The sequence below is a fragment of the Phaseolus vulgaris genome, chromosome 10 (assembly GCF_051622355.1).
Source record: "Phaseolus vulgaris cultivar YP4 chromosome 10, ASM5162235v1, whole genome shotgun sequence".
Lineage (NCBI taxonomy): Eukaryota > Viridiplantae > Streptophyta > Magnoliopsida > Fabales > Fabaceae > Phaseolus > Phaseolus vulgaris.
Window position 1 is genome coordinate 42,146,207 of NC_143507.1, and position 21,294 is coordinate 42,167,500.

The following is a 21,294-nucleotide window of genomic DNA, read 5'->3' on the forward strand; positions in this document are numbered from 1 at the left end:
TAATTGGATAAAAAAAAATAAACGTATGCATTATTTAAAATTTGAATAAAATTACTGTTCTTATAAAATTTAGAAACTAAAACTGCAATTTAATCAAAATTTAATGCTGTTGTTAACAAGAGAGGAAGGAAATAAACGAGGAGATGAAGGCACGTGAGAAAAAGAAAAATAGATGAAAAATAAAATAAAAATTAGATTAGTTTGATTAAAGATAGTAAGAAAAGGAAAAAATTAAATACTTTTTTTTTTCTTATTAAAGTATAGAGAGTTGCTGAATTGAGTTGGAGAAGAAAACTGACTCATTCTTAAGGTGATATCTGATTAGGAAGTCCAAGACCGAAACAAAAGATTCTTGTACACGTAATTAAGTAAGAGTTTTAAGTCAATTGTAAGCAATAAATAAGAATGAATATGTGAAATCAATGTGTTTTTATAGATTTTTATAAGCTAATGATAAAATAATAAGATAAAAATTTTAATAGACTTGTTATTATCTTATAAAAAATTAGTAATAAGTTATGAAAAAACTTTGAATACTTTATCAATCAAGTATTGATAAGGGACATTTATATTTTTATAGAACAAATGTCACGATTTTATAACAAAAGTTTACTCATTTGATCATTAATGTTATCTTTTCTTTATTTGGCGAGTGATAAGGGTCAATATTTATTGAAGCTACATATGAAAATTTGGTCAATTTTTGTCATAATTATAGTTATGAGATAACTATTAACTTTAATCTAAAAATTATTGAATAAAAATATATGTTTATCAGTCATGAGATAAATGGAATCATTTGATTCCAGCTTTTGTACAAGTTTTAGGTTATCATGGAGTGGAAGGAAAAGATTGAAAGATTTATGGAAAAATTAAGAAAAAGAGAAAAGATAAGTTTATGTTAATTCCTACTTAAGTTAGAAGTGTTCAAAATCTGTTACGCGTTCAATTTGTTCATAAGATAGTTTATCATGAATAATCTACCAGCTCATTTGTTATGAACAAAAGTTGTAGATAATCAACAAGTCTACTATATACTACCATTGTACAAATCACTATTAGATCATTTAAATCACAAATAAAATATTTAATCTTTGTTATGCAATTAACAAGTTTTATCAAACATTTATCATGAACACATACTATAAACACTTAGAGAGTCTACTAATGTACTAACATTGTACAAAATATTATTAGAACATTCAAAATACAAATAAATCATTCAGGTTGTTTTTATTGTCTTGAAAACATAAACTCCTCATATGATTTTCTAGTCATCCGACCATTTAGTGGGTCATAAATCATGTAGTGTTTCAACAGACCATCTATAGGATCTTAGACCATTTAGGATCTCAACATGAGTAATATCATTAGAAAGTTGGTCCCATAAATGTGGTAAAAGATTTTGCAATGGATGACCAAGTCACTGAAAAAAAATTGGCTTGTGTTATGTATGCCTTTAAGTGTTTCAATGTGTTTTTTCAATGTGTTTTTTCTCAGTACGAGTAACTTCTTGGACCTAAGATTCTGCAACTTGTTTGTTACAATCACAAACAAGTATGTCCAGCTGATAGCCAAGTCCTTATAGTTCATTTTGATGCTTTTGTCCAACTATTCCCAAGTCTTTACCAAGTTGTACTTACAATTGATCTTGTAGTTTCATTAAGACTTTGTGACTTTCTTCTACTTGTTGCTACATATGAGTAATCTTATTTTGAATGGTCTCCTTTTATGGAAAAAATGCATACGGAAGCAATACACATAATCACGAATCAACTGACAGAAAATAAACAACACAGGATTTAACGTGATTCGGTCGCCATCTGCAACCTATATCCACACGGGTAACTATTAGGTTTTCATTATGTCCTGTTGCACACCAATTACAAGTCTTTAAGATGTTTACTAAGGAAAGATTCATCTTAGTTTTGGAAGAAGATGAGATGGTAGTATTAAATTGTAGAAGGAAATCATTTATCTTTCCCGAACTTATAGACTCCTTGAGGATGAATTATGAGTAGGAAACCAAAAATTGGATGAGAATAGATGATAATAAATGAGTACTCATTATATTCTTCTCTTTAAGGAGAGTTAAAGATAATGAAGATCAGTTAAATGATTTCAATATCAGTTGTGCCCTCCATATTGGTTGTTCTACGAAGTTTAGGTCAATGGCACGAAACAAATGAAAATTTCCTTTATCTTTGAAGTGCTCAAACCATAAGCACTAAAAGAATGTGACAAAGCTGCTAAATCAACCAAAAACAAATAAACAAACCAGTTAGACACCTACATTATAACTACCTCTGTTCCCTCTTAATTGTTGTAAAGATAAACACAAACCAATCACTCAAGCATGCACCTTTTGTGCTTGTCAAAAACAGAAAAACATGCATCTTTTGTGACACGTTATATATTCCTATGCAGTTCATTTTTCATGTCTTAAAATAAGGTGTTGAGAGGAACCTCGCATTAGTTGCTCCCTTAAGGGACCTATGAAACATGGGAGGTTTAGTAGTACTGATATGCATGGTTGTTTCATGGATGTTCATACATAGATGGAGTCAAAGAGACAAGAAAGGTCCCAAAACTTGGCCCTTTTTTGGAGCTGCCATTGAACAATTGATGAACTATGACAGAATGCATGATTGGCTTGTCAATTATCTGTCCATGTCAAAAACTGTTGTGGTTCCTATGCCTTTCACAACTTATACTTACATTGCTGATCCTACTAATGTAGAACATGTACTTAAGACCAACTTCAATAATTATCCAAAGGTAATCTACATCACCTCATTTCTAGTTTCAGTAATAAACCATATGGTGTTGCATCATGTTTGAGTCATATTATTTTTATTAAATATTGCATGCAATGATCACAACCTTTTTGACATGGTAAATTTCTTAACTCTTACAATAAGTATTAAGAATTCTTTTTATTGTTCGACTGTGTAAAAAGATTTTACTCTTAACTGCATAATTGAAAGAAGGAAAAGTTTGTGGTTCTAATTGCAGGGTGAAGTGTACCATTCATATATGGAAGTGCTGCTTGGTGATGGGATATTTAATGTTGATGGTGAGCCTTGGAAGAAACAAAGGAAAACTGCAAGCTTAGAGTTTGCATCCAGAAATTTAAGGGAATTTAGCACCAAAGTTTTCAGAGAATATGGCTTGAAACTTTCAGCCATTCTCAGTCAAGCATCTATCCTTAACCAAGAAATAGACATGCAGGTGCTGCAACCATTCTCCATGCTCATAATTTTTTTTTTTCAAACTTAAATTTTATTTTCATACATAGTAGTGGATTTTGCAGTTGATGATGGTTGAAATGTTAATTACCAGGAACTGTTGATGAGAATGACTTTGGACTCCATATGTAAGGTTGGATTTGGAGTGGAAATTGGAACACTATCTTCCAATTTACCAAAGAATAGTTTTGCTCATGCATTTGACACTGCAAATATCATAGTAACACTTCGCTTCATTGATCCACTTTGGAAGATTAAAAAAATGCTAAGTATAGGTTCTGAAGCACAACTTGAGAAGAGTATCAAAGTCGTTGATGATTTCACCTACTCAGTAATTCGGAAAAGAAAGGCAGAGATAGAAGATGTCAAAAGAAGTGGGCAAGAAAACCAGGTAGTTTTATATCCTAACCAAATATTAATGATCAAACACATATTGATTTATCACCTACGTTAAAAAACAGATGAAGCATGATATATTATCAAGATTCATAGAACTGGGAGAAAGCAATGCAACAGACAAGAGTTTGAGAGATATTATGTTGAACTTTGTGATTGCTGGTAGAGACACAACTGCAACAACCCTATCATGGGCCATATACATGGTAATGACACATTCTCATGTTGCTGACAAACTTTACCTGGAGCTGAAACTTTTTGAGGAGAATCGTGCAAAAGAAGAGAACATTTCCTTGCCTGAATGTGACAAAGAGGACTCAGAATCATTCAATCAAAGAGTAGAGCAATTTTCAAGGTTATTGAATAAAGATTCACTAGAGAGATTGCACTATCTGCATGCTGTAATAACAGAGACCCTACGATTGTATCCAGCAGTTCCTCAGGTATGCATTTTCCTACATTGATTCTAGTTATGAAAATTCCATAAAAAGTGAGGCAATTTTTAATCATCCTAAAAAGGCAAATTGCATAGATTATATTAGTTCTAACTATGTCAATTGGTTTAAAGATAATAATACCTCATAGCTAATATCTTAGTTTCTGTTGAAGATCCACATATATACATTAAAAATAAGAACAACATATATTATGAGTCATTTGTTTTGTAAGGTTGAATATAATATCAGATCTTAAGTCAGAGTCTGTTTTTATAATTAACTAATTTAGTCTTTCTGCATGAAACTGAAGATATTAACAAAACTAAGTTCTGAAAATTAAGAAACCTATTAACAAAACACATTTTACCCTATTAACAAAACACATTTTACTCTTGGTTTTATGATAATCAAAGCACTTTCATTTACTTCTGAAAAGAGCCTCACTAAGGTTGTTGCTTTAAGTTCACTATATAGGATCTATGAATCAATTTTGTAAACATGGATGTTAAATTGTAGGATCCAAAGGGCATATTAGAGGATGATGTATTGCCAGATGGAACCAAAGTAAAGGCAGGGGGTATGGTAACTTATGTTCCATACTCTATGGGAAGGATGGAGTATAATTGGGGTCCTGATGCAGCTTCATTTGTCCCTGAGAGATGGTTCAAAGATGGTGTTCTAAAAAATGAATCTCCATTCAAATTCACTGCTTTTCAGGTAATTTGATCTCCTCTGAAATCTGTTATATGTGATAACAATCCAAAGTTGGTGTTGCAAGTTTGAATCAAGATGAACAAAAGACCTTAGTTTTATTGTTTTTCCTTTGGACCTTATAGGCAGGCCCTAGGATATGCCTTGGTAAGGACTCTGCATATCTACAGATGAGGATGGTGCTAGCTATTTTGTGCAGATTTTACAAGTTCAACTTGGTGCCAGGTCATACAGTGAAATATAGGATGATGACAATATTATCCATGGCTCATGGCTTGAAAGTTACCATACACAAACGTTCTTGACATGTTTGCAGCACTGCTTAATATGTGATTAATATCCATGTATAACATAACCACCATCACATATTTTGAGTGATTCAATAAATAAATAAACTGATAGATGAATATATTATATAAAAGAAATAGAGTAAATCTAAACTTTTAATTATTGATGAAAATAAATAATATTACAAATGAACATTTGTCTATGTAAATGATATTTATAGTTTCTAACCTTTGAAATCTGTTACTTTGTTTGGTGGGAAAATACTTATTGGCAAATTTTGATTATGAAAATAGGGTTGGATGGCTTTCTTACAGTCCTTTATAATTAACGAGTTTAGTGTTTATTAATGAACAGATCATAATTTGAAAAATGCTTAGTATTTTTATGAGATTGTACTATGTAGGATTACAAATTAACAAATATTTCATGTATTATGTATACGAGTATTTAAGAAAATGATAGTATGGTTATGTTAATTTAATTAAAAAATTTAACTTATCAACAATAAAAAGGTTAAAAATATATATAAAAAAAAATTGAACATTCAATCTAAAAATATCAATAAGAAAATAATTTTTTTAAAATAGTTTAGAGATAAATGTTTAAAAACTAAAAAATACAAATAAGTTAAGTATATAAATAATAAAATTATACTCAGAAAATAAAATTTTAAAACATGAAATGAAACTAATTTAAAGATATAAGACCTAGAATTCGAGATGAAAAAATTAACAAAAAGTTGAAGGTATTTAATGTTTAAAAATATATAAAAAAATATAAATGATATTACTTGGTTAAAATGAGAAAAATACTGTCTTCAATTAATATAAATTTTGTGTTTCATTAAATAGATATGGATTAGGAACCATTTAATTTGTTATATATCTTATCAAACATTTATACCTCAATTCTATCATTTTACAATATTATTCACTCTAACATTTAGAAAACGTTTATTTATAAACATTTCACTGTTTTATATATATATAGAGAGAGAGAGTAGTGGTATGATATGAAATAAACATTTTTATATTTTATAAGAAGGAGCCAAAATTTCAGTCTTCTGCCAACTATACCAATTAAGTAAGTTTGGTTTAGACACTCAGAGTACTAGGTAAAATATATTTAAAAAATAATTAAATATTTGGATGGGATAGAATAATATATATCTATGTGTTCTACTACTGTCAATATAGTCGCACATCGTTTATAATTAAGACTAAAAACAATTTATGTACTTCTTTTTTTCCAACCGTAACTCATTAAAACATTTTTTAAGTACAAAATCGTAACGGAGCATCGATTAACCTAGTGAAGTAAAATTATTATATTATATTTAATGTAAGAAGAATTTAAACAATCATATTTTGTGTGAAATTAACCTCTTGCTACACTTGATTTTCTTAATAATTTATTTGGAATATATTAGAAATACTTATATAGATTGTATAAGATATGTTAGACTATTATTTAAAAAATGTATTTAAAACATTGTTGTTAGGACATTGAGTATCGAGGCAAAATACACAGAAAGTACAAAGGCATCAGCATCAATGTCAATATCATGGTCATAGTAAATAACAGAAGTTAGAAAAGAAAGGATAATTTAAAGGAGATGGAATATGGAACATTGGAAGAAGATGATTAAGAAAAGGTTGATGAAAATGGGAGGAAGAGAAAGCAAGTTAAGGAAAAGTGATTATGGAGGTAGTTTATTGGTACCTAAAGGTTATGTTCCAATATGGGTTGGGAAAAGTGAGGATGATTGGAAGTGGTTTATGGTTCACACCAAAGCACTTGCTGATGCTTATTTCCAAGAGCTGCTGGGTAGATCTGCTGAAGAATATGGATTTAGGAATCAAGGGATTCTCAGGATCCAATTTGAAGCTCAAGATTTTGAACAATGGTTGATTACAACATCCAACTCCAATCTCAAGATCACAAGTAAGAACAAGGTTAAACCAACTTGATGGGAGATACAACTTATCTTTCTTTTCAACATAATTTACATTCATATTCACATGCTCAATTACTCTTAATACAATAACATCTTATTAGATGATATTCTCATTTCATATAATATTTAAATTTTCAGTTATAACTATTATCAATTGTAACTCCTGTATATTAGTATTAAGGTGACAGATAAAATAGTTATAACTGAAAATTTACAATATTATTATTGTATAAGGTTTATTATCTAATACATTTCTCTTTACTGGGTTATGAATGTGTATATAATATTTTTTTAATTCTTTACTTAGTGTTGACTAGCACATAAAATCAGAAAAGTGAGGTTGGGTATATGTCAATTAACTAAGCATTTTTTTATTTATATATATTGGCAAAAGGAAACTATATGTGAAATAGAATTAATACTCGGGTGTTGTAACACATATAGTATAAAAGAAATATACATCTATAGTACCAATTTGAGTATGAAAACGAGCACTATAGGTACCTCATTAGTGGTGCAAGATCAATCTTTTCTTTGAGTTTCTGCAAATGTTTCTTCACCATATACGACTGCATTTCCAAAAATTACCATGTTTCTTTATTTTCAAATGCATCATATACAATTGTCCAAGTAAGGATAAGAAAGATGAATGGAGATGGAATGGTTAACCCAGATTTACTTCGTCAAATCAGCATACAATGAGTTTGGAAAGGAGGAAAATGCGAAAATTAGCAACACTTTCGATCAGTTTTGGAAATTAAAGGCACTACCATCAACAAAGGTTGTAGGATGGAAGTAATGATAAACAAGATTGCAATTAAAGTTAACCTATAGAAGGAAAATATTTTTCGATAATACTTTGTGTGTTTTATGCACCATGGACTTAGAAACTGTTAACCACTACTTGTTTTTTTATTGTTGTACTATCAGTTTGGAACTAGTGTTTCAGGTGGTTTTGGCGGTTCAACATCATGATTTCAAATATTACTTTAATCAATTTAATAGTTTAAGACTAACAATAAAACTAGGAAATTTGTGTGTGACAGCATGTCGATAAGTATTGTGAGTGAACTTTGGAGACATATAAATAACATGGTGTTTAATAATACTGATGACTTCTTAACAATAATTATATAGAGTTAGAAGTAATAAATTGTTCCTAAAGATGGATATTGAACCCACAAGGAACAATTCTAACATTTCAAGTATAATATTCACTAAATATGAATATGAAAAGATGTGTCAAAGGTTATTTGTATCATGATTTGTAAGAAATTAAATAAAAACAAACAAAATAAATGTTGTAGAAAATTCAATTGAAAGAATGTGGATTGAGGTTCACCATTCTCACTCGTTTGTATTTTTAATGAATATAAATATATAACATTTCATCTTGATTGACATTAATGCATATATAAAAACAATTCATATTGATTCCTCTCATACAAAATTATTAAGAATGTCTCCAAAATATTGATTTCTTGCATATTTATAAAAATTTCTTATCATTGCGAGCAAATGTTATAAAAAAAATTAACAATTCAAATATATTTCTAGCATTCAAATATGTTAAGCATTATCATTTAGGTCAGATGCTTATAAATACTTTTCAGTCAAATCTAAAGATCAAAGTTATGAATAAAGATTCAAACTTTAAGAATAAAATGATAATACCAATACATAAGAGTTTGAACAGATAACTCACAATTCCAAAGGAAATACTCAGCCACTAATATTGGTCATTACAAGCATGGAAAATAATAAAAGAATATCCATGGTGTTTCTTCTTAACGGTTGCATCCTCTAGAGTTTTCTATCTCTGATTATCCTCCGAACGATATCTAGAGTTTTGCACCACGCCTTCTATTTAATCTAATTGGGCTTAGGTTAAGTGACATATCGCTCAAGCGAAATATTGTTTGCTTAAGTGAGTTTCACGACAAAAAGCCCAACTTCACTGGATAAGCCTTGAGCGAGTTCGGGCCAGATTTCAATATTCCAACTTTGTCTTTCATCTTGTCTTTAACTTTTTCATTCTCCCTTAGTCCTTTTTTATCTTCATCTTCCCCTATATTACTGAAATTAGCACAAACTTAAAAAAAGATCGTTCATATTCATTTTATAATAAAAAATATGTAAAAAAAAAAACCAAATTCCTAAATTAGAGGTTGAATTATAACTTTATTATAACATATGTGTTATCACCAATTTAATTGACTTTAACACTTTTCCCCATTTTATTTTCTTATTCATGATTCAACATAAAAAAAATTATTTTCTTCTTTTTTTATCAATACTAGAAATAGATAATTCTCCTCTTTTAACCCAAAGAAAATATCTTCGTCATATCTTAGATCGATGTGATGTAAGATGTTTGAAGTTAAGTTCACTTCTCTTTGATCTCTAATTACAAATTATCAAAAGAAGGTTTTGAATTTTATCCCGATTCTTCTTCCTATAGATCAAATCTCATTGCATTGTGGTTTAAGAAATAAGTTGTGGTGAGGTAAAAGTGGGTATCACAATCTTGCTCAAACAACTGCTAAAATTCTATAGATTTAAACTCCTTTTAAAGAACTTGAAATATCACATGGTTCTCCATAGTGATAACCGAAGTACAATAACTAAACACATAATCATGTTCTTAATGCAAGAACTAAGCACATGAAAAAGTATTATCCAAGAGTCTATATTTTCAACATATTACAACCCAAATACAATGAACTAATCTTATTACCAAACCTCTCTCTCCAAAGTTTTTTCAGGTTTATTTGGGACAAAATTAGTGTGGTTGCCTTACATTAATTATCACCCACCTTAAGTTTGCGGGCGGATGGTGTTAGTGTTGTATCAAATTTGTTATAGGCGTTTTATCATTCTGATATTTCACAACTTTATTTCTTTTCTTCCACCATACAAAGAGAACCATTGTTATTTTGGAAGAAACTTATTATCAATACAAATTACCCCTTTTTCCTCTTTCTCTCTTAAACTCTAATAATATGCAAATAAAAGACAACCAAACAGAGCGGAAAGGAGAACCAGGATGATATATATAAAAATAGTCTGATTTAAATAATACAAAACTATATACAAGGGGATTTTCTTTTAACGATTTAAGAACTAGGCTAAAATCACAATTCCCAATACACTTTGTTCAATAAGTCTCGAACCTAAAATATAGAATAATGGTAACAGCGAAGGCATACAATAGCAGCAGGCTTGAGTCCGGCCACTTTGTGCAATCAGCACCAGACACTTTTATCCTCGCCCTTTCTTCCAAAAGCAAATTAAAGACTACATAAACAAGAAAGTGTAAGCATTTAGAAGGCAATTCATCCTTTCAAAATTTGTAGCTCCAGAAGCACCGAAAAAGCTCTACTCAAGGGTCAGTAATCATTCCTCTGTAATCTCCATTTTGCAGATTGAGTATTCCCTCTCGAACAATAAAAACTCCTACAAGTGAAAAGATAAACATCCAGTCAGGCTTAAATTGACAAAATAAATGCTATTTTTAGTTGCAACTGACACACCCCTCTAATATTTTTCATGTACATATAATCCAGTGTCTCAATGACTTGAATATCTAAATTGAAATATACGGAACAGACAACTAGGTGTTATGTTGCTGTTATTTATATGCAACTTATCGCACCTTGTGATAATGAAATTGATAAAAAGTCAATAGGTCTTTTAGAAAGAACATCTTCATAACAAGTTTTATAAGCTAGAAGTCAATTTCATTTTTTCTCATACTTTTAATATTAAAATGGGTGTCTCAGTAGTAACATTAAAAATGTGGCAAAAAATGTCTTGTAACTTACTCCTGTGCGTTAAAGCCAATAATGAAAACAATACAACGAGGTCTCACATAAAAATAGGCTAATAGACAAAGGATGACGTTTAAAGCATAGAAACTAATGTTTCTTTGAGAAACATCAAACTATAATCTTGCCTGTAATTGTTGTTGACTAAACAAGTGAAGAAAGTCAGTTTCAGGACTGCCAACCAGCTCGATCAAAGTATCATGACAGTCAGGCAGGACTCCCGATCCCATTAGAGAAACAGAGACCTGTTGGTAAGACAGAAGTTGAACATAATAAATCTCTGAAAATTCCGAAAAAATAAATAAATCATTGTGAACATATTTTATTTAGAACCAGTTGAGTACTCAACTAATTAATGTTACCCCCTTGATTAACTACTCCTGAGTGATTCAATGAACTCCCATTGGAAACATTATCAACAGTTCAGCTTTAGTTTCAAAAATTGTAAATATATAGTGTCAATACAATCCCTTGACTTACTTGCATACAACGAAGAATGACTTCTGGAAGGCAGCACCTACGACAAAGTCCTTTCACTATGTAGGTTGCCGGGCACTCTAGGGGGCCATCTTTGTCAGAATACCAAGCATCCAAACGGGATATTTCCATGGTAACTCCAGCTTGAAACCGAGGAAGCTCACCTGTGACAAGGAAATAAAGTTACAAGATCTACACATTTGATATGATCCAGTATTATATTCCATGGAAGAAACAAATATATTAATGTCTTATAACAATAAATTTCAAAAATCAGAAAACACTTATATTTGAAATTTCTCTCAATAATGGTTTTTATATTTCTTACAAAACCTTTCACTGAACAGCTTCTTAAGCTTGGAACATAAAGAAAACAAAGACCCAGTGCACCATTCTTTGTGATTTAAGTCAACAGTGTAGAATGGAAGAAAGAGCCAAGCCAAGCTACTGATTATCTGGTCAACAAAAAGGCTTCAATACCATAATATGGAATGGCTCTTGATAAAAACGTAAGTATAGAGCAGACTAAGAAATGGTTTTATAATTTTTAACAATTCCAACTTCTCATTACAGGAAGGAGGTGAACTAAATTAGGTAAAGCCAATTTTATTAGGACAACAAAATTTGTATGTCACTGGAAGGGGTTCCCAACCAAAACACTACTGTTCCTTTTCAATTAACGTTTCGGAAGAAAAAATTTAATATTTCTATGTGGTTTTAAAGTCCCGGATAATATTAATCACTATTTTTTTCAATTATATTTTTATTAGTTATTTTACACACTGAAGAGTTTAGAGAAACTGAGAATTGAAAGAGAAGAAAGTTTTCTCTTATTTTATTTTATTTTCAGAATCTCTCTACAAAGTTTTCAAGTATTTATAGTAGAGATAGGAAGCAATTTTTTGTAATTTCCTGTAACAGATATAAGACTGCTAGGATAACTAACTATTGCTTCACAAATACTCCAACACACTTATCATAAACAATAAATTATAGACAAATCCAAAATTAAAACCAGACCAAATATATATTTTACCTATAATTAAGTATTTATAATCCCACACGCTTTGGATATTTCAATTTCAATGCACCGATAATAGCTATGATTAATAAGAGAAATGACATATTAATTAAAATAGGCATAGGAAATTTAAAAGATAATTTAATATAAATAAGGACATTAATTAAATTTCTAAATTTGTGCACAATAATGACACTTAAAAAAGGAATGAAGAGAAGAAAAAAAATAGTAAAACATGAGAAATCGCAAAGCATTAACTCAAGTTTAAGATAACGACTCCACAACGGAACATCAATAGATTAATCTAACTTAAATGTCTTCGCATATTTAATTGGAAAAGTCCCTTAGTTCACTGTATGATATCAAGATAGGGGAGGGATTTTAATGACAGGTGACACCTTATAATTCATGAAAGCTAGCCATTATTTAATAAAATTTATACCTTTAAAACCAGAAGCCAGGATGGTGCCAAGAATACCACCATCATTGAGCTCATGTGGTTCAAGTCCATCATCAGGAATTGCTAAGCAACGAAGAACAACATCAATGCAATAACTGTCCCTTGAAGATATGGAAACATTCACCTGCAAAAATAATAGATCGTAAACTCAGAAAAGCCACTCAATATAATTTATCCAAGAGAACAACGGAAGCTTGACAATGCCAGCCATATAACATCATTCACCAATTAGACACATACTAAGCAAATTAATTTTTGACCCAAGTAAATCTCTGAAATGAATGATTTGCTCTTCAGTAACTTTTTTCTGCTCTTGAAAAACAAGCATTTACTTTACTTTACTGAAATCATGAAGCAACAGTTTTAAGAAAAAGCATGGTAGCAATAGTTTTAAGCTCTATAAATAGATATTTCATCAAAAAAAATCAGGGACTGAACAACAAATAGGAATTGAGGACCTGATTGAAAGAGATTTCAAAACTATAGGGGCTCATTACACATTTTAAATCATATAGAAAAAATAAAGGGGCAAACATGTGACTTGTCTTTTGAAATAAACATCACTGAACAAGAATTTTTAAAATCATTCAAACAGGCATAAATAGTTTATGGAACATCAGTATATTTGCTAGCTTAAGCTGTCAATGGTTGAAAAAACATACCATTAGTTGTCGATTTAAGACAACCTCGTCACCAGCTGAAGAGTAGAGAGCACTTGTAAGTGTAGTACAAACAGTAGCATCTGGACACAAACATTCTCCAGATGGCAGGCAGAGCATTGCTGTTGCATGAAGTTCAAGGAAAACTGGTTCAGCTGACTCATACATACGACCAGTTGAAGCCAACCAAGGTGTCTCTTTTCCTACATAAAGGAGAATTACAAGTCTGTTAAAATGTCAATGTACTAATTAATTTTGAAACATGAACAGAAGTTTCACAATCAATATATTGCTAAAACATTAGATTTTTGAACAAGGTTGTCAACTAACTCACTTTGTAGCAGTGAAAGGGATGCCTTCAGTGTTTCCTTGGCAGCTGAAATGGACCTTTCCTTTTCCTCAAGTGAAAGTTCAGTGACAGGAACCTCTGCATTCTCCACTTCAATTTTAAGCCAGTTGCGGTAGGTTGCATCACAAGAGTAATACTCACGCTAGTTGAATGCAGGACAAATATAAATGTTAAGTGTTACAGTCAAGCCAGATATTATGTGATTGAGGTGTCAAAATTAAACTAGGAAAAGCTTAGTTCAGAGTACCCAGTCTTGGAACTCCCTCAGATCCTCAAAAACATTATAATCCTCAGAGGTCTCAAGAGCTTCTGCAAACTGTTTTAAGGGTTCAGCGAGGAAACCAAGCACTGTGTGGGCACCTATAGGCATTGCTGGCACTCTCCACATAGAAATCAAAGCAAACTCCCTGAAGAGTATGTTGCTACAGAGGGAGGAAAAGTGTTATAAATTCAGAACGAGGGGCAAAATTAAATTGGAAGAGCAAATAATACAGGGACGGATTAAAATTCTGTGATGTAAAAGTTATATACAAAACAACCAACAGGAGGACCGGAAATATCAGGTTCTTATATAAATCTAGGAAATTCAAATAATAGTATTCCAACAAAAGCTTCTTTCCCACTGGGTAGGTTCAAGTGTTGAATACAAAATAAGAATAGGCACAAGATATTGCAAACATCTGTATAAAAATTGGGGGTGAAAGGTCAAACATCATTCCCAGGTTTCACTACTTTTAATTGCTTAACTTTCACCAATGCAGTTTGTCAGAGAAATCTCATGATGGGGCATTTAGTAGATGCCTTATTTACCTATGAACCAGTGCTCGAAGAAGAAGCTTTTTACTGACATCTTTGACATTTGTAATTGTTGATGGTGGTGTAAAGCAAAGCCATTGGATGACTTTAGCTTTTTGAAGACTCTGCAGTCTGTGCTGTTCTGCAACATCTGACAGGTTATCGTATTTGCCAACCTTGATCTCTCGGGATCTTGCCAAAATTCTGTTCCAAATGAATTTATCATGAAAAGAAAAAAACTTCCTATGTGCAAAAAAGATTAGATTATAAATCAACAGTTTATATACCTCTCAGTAATGTCTTCAAAATTTCCCTTGGAATCATCCACAGAAGAAAATGGTAAATATTCCATAGCAGAAAGGAATATCTTGTATTTGACATGTACACTATTTAATCAAAATATAGATCACAGTTGTTAGGAACCAAAAAGGAAATAGTGGGGAAAAACAATTTTAATGCTTGTCTGAAAATGAACACAAAAAGGAGAAAGATCTTTGCTTTAATACAAAAGCTTCCCCTCACACAATTGTTCACGTGCTCGGTTCTCTTAACACAATTCCCTGAATAATCCCCCTCCCAGATTTCCCCATATTTGTTTATCTAGCTAACCAACTATTCTAATTCTAACAGCCAAGACTGACTACTTCACCCCTACATTCTTCCAAGCAGGTTAATTTTCTGTCTTGATAGAATATTAGAATTACAAACATTTTACAGGAACAATTGATGACTAATGTTTGGTGTATTTGGATTGTCACCTATTTACCCAGCCCTTTTTTCCAATCACCTCTTTTAAGTTACAGGTTTGTTTCATAGTCCTCTCGAAGTTACCATGGCCTTATTTAAGTGGTTTCATTTAAGTATTATGAAAAGGACTGGTTAGCTTTTTGACTCAATGCTCTTCATTGTTGCTTTTTTCTGCTTTAGAAAAATATATTCAACCCTCATCCTTTGTACTTCTTTTACCTTGTAATGAACCCTTTGTCTACAATTGCTTTAAAAAATAGATAAATCTGATGTCCAAAATCAGGAATGTACTTGCCAGTTATGAACTTTCATGTTATACTACATGTTCAAATGATCCCTGACAAAATATAGTCTTACTTTGCACCAAAAAACCTAGTTCACTTGGGAGAATCGACATGACGCATATAACAAGAACGGAGATTGCAACCACATCAATAAAAACAAAATTAGATTAACAGGTGACATAATTATTGCAAAAAGAAAAGAAAACAGATAACAAGGAATAAGTCCATATTACCTGCTGTGCAGCCTAAGCTCCATCATGTGCACAAAGAGATCAATGCAACGGTGACATGCAAGCTGAGAAGCATATATGCCCACCAACTCTTCATGCTCCTTTGAAAAGAGAAATAGGGCATACCTGATGTTTTCCATTGCAATAAATGAATATAGCAGAGCAAATTGTCATTCAACACAATGCTTTTCTGCTTCCATCGTATACTTAAAATTATGTTAAAAGTCACAGACTAGGAAGTCATGCAACAAGCAGGAAAGCTAAGGTATTGTCTAAATATAGTGCGGCCATCTTCACTCTAATATTATTGAAGAGAAAAGGAGTGGAAAGAACATCACACAACATTACTTACAAGTGCAAAATATTATCACCAACACTGAGAATCTTGTCCTTGAAGGTGTCCTTCATTTCCTCAGCTAGTAAATATCGAAGCACAAGGACCAGATGTGCACCAAATCGTATCATTTGAGGATCTCCACACGGCCTGTGAGAGAGCACAAAAAATTTTGGTCAACAGTATCCCATCAACAGATTTACCGTGTATAACAAAAAAACTACCCTTATGAGTGCCCATCCAGCTGTGGCCCAACTACTTCCTCCTAAAATACACTTGCTTAATCACAGGACTGCCATCAGCAGGTTTATTGAAAAATGACCATGGTAGCACCATGATCAAAAGCGGTGGTGGATTTTTCATACGCAGCCATAATATGGTAGTCTCACCTACTTATATACTATGAAATGTCCTTATCTCTAGTCGATGTAGGATCTCCAATAGTTATAATACCTTGTCTCCAAATCCAATAAAAATATTCCCATTGTCACCTTCCTAAAATTCTCTTCTATAAATTCTCTAGACACTTCACACTACTAAAGTATCAAATGATGAAATTGAAATTTTCACTTGTGAGAGTTATACCTATAATATATCCATTATTCTATTACAAGCTCAAAGTAATCCCACATGTTATTATTGCAGCAATACTAGTATGAAAAAGAATTACTGTCATGCATGTCTCTAACAGGTTTTAGTGAGGGACCCATTTGGATAACAATAGGAAAGAACTTCTAAAAATTGTTTCATATAAAGATTTTAACAGGTTTCATCTGACGAGGAAAGAGCTGTAACAACACTTACCTAAATACATTCTGATTATCTTCAGTAGGTGCTATCCATGACCATATAAGGTCTAGTACACGTGGTATGTCCCCAAGCATTAAAGTCATCTGTGAAGCAATATATACCTCAGGACATCAGCAAAGAAAAACATAAACTAAGTTAAAGAGAATTAAAAAGTATCATTGTTCTGTCTGCACCAAAGTGGTTGCACCATCGAGTTTCTTTTATGTAATTAAATTAAAATTAAAAAAGATGCTAAAGATTATCCTTCGAATAAAAGGCTCTATATCTTCTCATCAGCAGCTACACGTTTACAGATAGTTGGAATTAAAAAATCCCAACTTTGCATCACCCTTATTTCCTTTTCTTATGATAGCTGAAATGCTATAAACTTAAAAAATGTTTGAATATGAAATAGTTTAAAAAATGACAAACAAAAAATATGGTAATCACACATTTCTTAAAAAAATACCTGAATTTGTCGCTGTTGCTCCTTGCATTGTCTAGTAACAGATTCATGGATCATTTCCCTAAAATGGAAAGCAAACAGATTTGTAACATATAACAACCATAACAAAGACTACAAATGCTGAAAAAATTACACAACTACCCTGAATGAAGTTTTTGCAGAAGAGACGAGAGTTGTCGAGGTTGTTGATTCAAAACTTGAATTGGCCAATTTTCAGGTCCATTAGAAGGCTCAAAAGAACCGTCAGCGTGTCCAGGGCTTCCATCAATTACATCTCCAAAAGTTCTAAGTTGATCAACTCCCCCTGGCAGTGAACGAGTGATTTCCAAGTCCACCTGCACATCTAGCCAAGACTTTGCCATTGCCCAGCATGCTGACTGCAACATTAGGTGTTACACTGTAAATAAGGTTTCCAACTATGATAGTACAATGGAAAAACTAATAATGTTAGGCAAGTAGTTAGTTATGCTAGTCTAAGAAATACAATGGGATACGTTAATGTGCCGGCAACTGATTAGGCCCATTGAGGGTGGGTTTATGCTAGAAGACCTGCAGCTGTCTACAAATATAAGAGGGAATGAGAGCAATTTCATCTTGTCATTTTGAGATGATAGGGCCCTTAGGGCATATTGAGAGATGCAGAGCCTCAAGGGAATTTTTCCCATTTTACCTATAAATCTAATCCATTTCTATCAAATAAGTTAGAAGTCTATTTAAAACTCGTAGAGCTTTGTAGTAGGCAGGCTAGTCAATAACTCCTTAAAGAACTGGAGTTAGAAGCCTGAGAGCTGAGATTATGTATCACATCATTGCATCACAGATGCTATAATGAGTTTTCCAACCCATTAAAATATTTTGTATATCTCCCCCATTTTAGGAAGCGGAAACATTATAGGGTTTTAAACCTTTTACCTCATCATTTGGGTTCTGTTTCAAAACAATCTGTGACTTGTTACTAATACTCCCCAGCTTGTTTCTAACCAAGCCAAGTGTCCTCCACACACACACTACTCATTGGGTCACTGCTCACCCATGAAGTCTCTATTCAATACTGGTTTCTGTAGTGCTTTACACACTAATACTATCTGTTCTGTTTGACATACATACAGATTCCATCACCCTCTTTAGGTGATTATTTGTCTTTGAGTCTAACTCAACCTCAAAAACCCACTTTGTGAGGTGAAGTTAACATCCGCTTACATACTATAATTTGGTCATATTTCTAATTGATGTAGGACTCCTAACACAAACCCCTCACAACAAGGATTAGACATCTCAAACATTAAACTAGATATTCGTGAGTGGTCGCGATAATGGAAGATACGATAGGCCCAAAAAATCTTATTAAGATAGATTTTGATATCATCTTAAAAATTGAACACAACCTCGAAACCAGTTTTTGAAATGAGATTTTCACTCACTTATATACTATATTCAGTCATATATCTGACTATATTTTATTTTTATTAATTGTTGACGTTATTGATTTTACAAGAGTTACGAAAATTAGTTTTTTCATTATTGTTTTAGTGATGAACAATGTACCAAGGTGGGTATTGTTTTCATGTTTGATTGTATGTGTTTCATGCATTAGCTTAAGCATTCTAAGACGAATTCATGAGCTTGATTGATTACTTGATCCAAGAACACTCATTTTCGAAAAATATTTTGGAAAAATCGTTTAGGACCTTTTAATTGACTAAATTACATATTAACCAATTATCATACGAACTTCATGCTTGAGAAAAGCTTTAGGCTTGTAGATAATTGATTATCATCAATACATAGTTGATTATATCAGGATTCTTGAAACATAGCACGCACAAATAATCAATTATCATGGGACATAATCAATTAATTTGTTCCTAATGGATTTCCAAACCCCATCAACAACAATAACAACATAACTGACTATCAATAATAATCAATTTACTCTACATTCAAAGGTTATATAAATTATCTTTTCAAAATCTATAAGATAATAAATTCTAGAAAATGCATACATAGGAAAACAAAGAGTTATTCAAGATTCTCCCTCTAATTAAAACCTTTCAGTTTCTACTGACAGACAAAAAGATAGGGTTCTTGGAACAAGTTGCATTAAAAATCTCAATAGAAGTCTTCCTTTCTTAGTTCATTCTTGGTTAGAAGTCAAACACATTGAAAGTAATATCATTGTAACCCATCTCATCATTTCTTCTAATGGTTATCACACCTAGGTTTAGTATGTTGGTGTAGTAGGTTTCTGTTCTTAGTCTTTTCTTGATAGGTTTCCAAAAGAGATCATATCCTCATGCGTGTTGCATACTCTGTGGTTGAGTGTATGTAACCGTGTTGAATTTGAAGAATAATAAACAACTTATCTCAGGTTGGTTGTATTGAACTAGATGTAGACAAGGGAGAATCAAATCAATCTAAAATTTTGTGTTCCTGCTTGTCCCACATTTTCCTTATATTTTTCTTGCAACATTAAGAAACAGACATCAAGAAGATTTAAGAAATATTTTTTAAAAGAGGCTCTTGTTGTTAGAATACTTTTGTAAGAATTCACTCCCACTCTTGCTTATTGTCCAGCACCTTTTATTCTTATAAACATGTCTTCAAATTTCGATAATACTGTTTATTTAGCACTTATATAAGTCTTGTTTCTATAGTATTTGCTACAGCAGCATCCCACTACCCACTATCCTGCTAAAGCATTTTAGGGGTCAACTACAACACACCTCTATATATGGGATTGATAACTGCGTTAAAGGATTCAACACCAGTTTAATGAACTGTTAAAGCAAAATAGCTTGTTTTCAGTCTCATGACAGTGCCTTTGCATGTCAGTATGCTCGTAGAATGCATATTCTCAATATCTATGGATGAAAGAACAAAAACTTCCAGAACAATTATAGGAGAGAGAGACCTCCCAGTCATTGCAGAGTGGAAGCATCCGTTTTAGGTTGCTACACTGGGCTGCATATACAGCTGCTTCACATTTCCCTCCTTGCTCTGCTATTTTCTGGAAAACAAAAGTGCAATAGTTAGAAAATTTCATAACAACGGAATAACTTCAACAACTGGTATAAAGATCCTAAAATCTAAAACATTGACGGCATGAAAAAAAATGGTAAAAAAAGGGAGGGAAGAAAGTTTATTTTGAAGATATCTTATCCACTCATGTTCCATTTATTCCTAAAAAATTATTGTAAAATAAAGGCTTGTTTGGCGACCATATTCAGCATGATTTGATAAGCTAATGTAATACATTATGACTTTATCAGTGGTTTAGCACACTCACTATGTTGTGTCAGTTTATCCATTAAACCCCCTCTTACACTTCAAAATGATGGATAACTTATGGGTTCGATTAGGCTTGATTAAATTTCGAATAATATTATTCCCAATACACATTTTCATAGTGACTGAAATATATTAAAAATTACAACTAAATGACATTAGTGCCAAAAGTTTTAAGTAATAATAATAACACATTTGAATGAGTGCATAGCAAGCATTATGTATAAGCTTGTGTAAAAACATTATAATTACAATCCTAAATGCATTAATTTAAATTACTTTGTTTTTAATAAAAAAAATCTTAAACATCATCAAAAGTCAACATTTTCACACCGTAATTGTATAAACAAATAACAAAACGTAGTAACAAATCTGTTTAGCAATACATGTAAATTTTAAATGACATCTTTTAAACATAATCAATTATACATATAAATTATATAAAATAAAAGAATAAAATTAAAACAAAAATTACAAAAATAGTGCATAAAAAGGTGAAGAAGATTATTTAAAAATAATATTGCAGACACTTAC

The 21,294-nt window shown here is 31.7% G+C and overlaps 3 protein-coding genes across 6 annotated transcripts in view; 2 read left to right on the forward strand and 1 right to left on the reverse strand.

Moving 5' to 3' along the window:
* The first annotated feature begins 2,465 nt into the window (after positions 1 to 2,465).
* On the forward strand, positions 2,466 to 5,240 carry CYP704B1 (cytochrome P450, family 704, subfamily B, polypeptide 1). Its single transcript, XM_068622619.2, has 6 exons — positions 2,466 to 2,778; positions 3,016 to 3,231; positions 3,343 to 3,639; positions 3,710 to 4,087; positions 4,598 to 4,798; positions 4,918 to 5,240. The coding sequence occupies exons 1-6, from the start codon at positions 2,503 to 2,505 to the stop codon at positions 5,095 to 5,097; spliced, it is 1,548 nt and encodes a 515-aa protein (XP_068478720.2). The 5' UTR covers positions 2,466 to 2,502; the 3' UTR covers positions 5,098 to 5,240.
* A 1,382-nt stretch (positions 5,241 to 6,622) lies between these two features.
* On the forward strand, positions 6,623 to 7,143 carry LOC137818064 (auxin-responsive protein SAUR71). Its single transcript, XM_068621286.2, has one exon. It carries the CDS (start codon positions 6,703 to 6,705, stop codon positions 7,048 to 7,050), a length of 348 nt encoding a protein of 115 aa, XP_068477387.2. The 5' UTR covers positions 6,623 to 6,702; the 3' UTR covers positions 7,051 to 7,143.
* A 2,920-nt stretch (positions 7,144 to 10,063) lies between these two features.
* LOC137818406 (nuclear pore complex protein) overlaps positions 10,064 to 21,294 on the reverse strand; it is a 21,725-nt gene continuing 10,494 nt past the window's right edge. For 2 of the 4 annotated variants that reach the window (XM_068621814.2, XM_068621815.2), the window contains exons 10-24: positions 20,387 to 20,482; positions 17,617 to 17,852; positions 17,479 to 17,536; positions 17,025 to 17,113; positions 16,239 to 16,370; positions 15,890 to 16,012; positions 14,913 to 15,011; positions 14,641 to 14,829; positions 14,078 to 14,252; positions 13,816 to 13,972; positions 13,485 to 13,684; positions 12,805 to 12,946; positions 11,345 to 11,505; positions 10,993 to 11,109; positions 10,064 to 10,493 (exon numbers count right to left, since the gene is read on the reverse strand). In XM_068621814.2, coding sequence (XP_068477915.2) covers positions 10,434 to 10,493; positions 10,993 to 11,109; positions 11,345 to 11,505; positions 12,805 to 12,946; positions 13,485 to 13,684; positions 13,816 to 13,972; positions 14,078 to 14,252; positions 14,641 to 14,829; positions 14,913 to 15,011; positions 15,890 to 16,012; positions 16,239 to 16,370; positions 17,025 to 17,113; positions 17,479 to 17,536; positions 17,617 to 17,852; positions 20,387 to 20,482 — 2,034 coding nt within the window. In that variant the 3' untranslated portion in view covers positions 10,064 to 10,433. The remainder of the gene's footprint in view (positions 10,494 to 10,992; positions 11,110 to 11,344; positions 11,506 to 12,804; positions 12,947 to 13,484; positions 13,685 to 13,815; positions 13,973 to 14,077; positions 14,253 to 14,640; positions 14,830 to 14,912; positions 15,012 to 15,889; positions 16,013 to 16,238; positions 16,371 to 17,024; positions 17,114 to 17,478; positions 17,537 to 17,616; positions 17,853 to 20,386; positions 20,483 to 21,294) is intronic. The other 2 variants (XR_016516319.1, XM_090296494.1) reach the window with 2 other exon arrangements.

Coding starts and splice junctions, on each gene's coding strand:
- CYP704B1 (XM_068622619.2), top strand. CDS start 2,503: ATGGGAGGTTTAGTAGTACTGATATGCATGGTTGTTTCATGGATGTTC. Junction 2,779..3,015: donor ACTTCAATAATTATCCAAAG/GTAATCTACATC, acceptor TTCTAATTGCAG/GGTGAAGTGTACCATTCATA. Junction 4,088..4,597: donor TGTATCCAGCAGTTCCTCAG/GTATGCATTTTC, acceptor GTTAAATTGTAG/GATCCAAAGGGCATATTAGA.
- LOC137818064 (XM_068621286.2), top strand. CDS start 6,703: ATGGAACATTGGAAGAAGATGATTAAGAAAAGGTTGATGAAAATGGGA.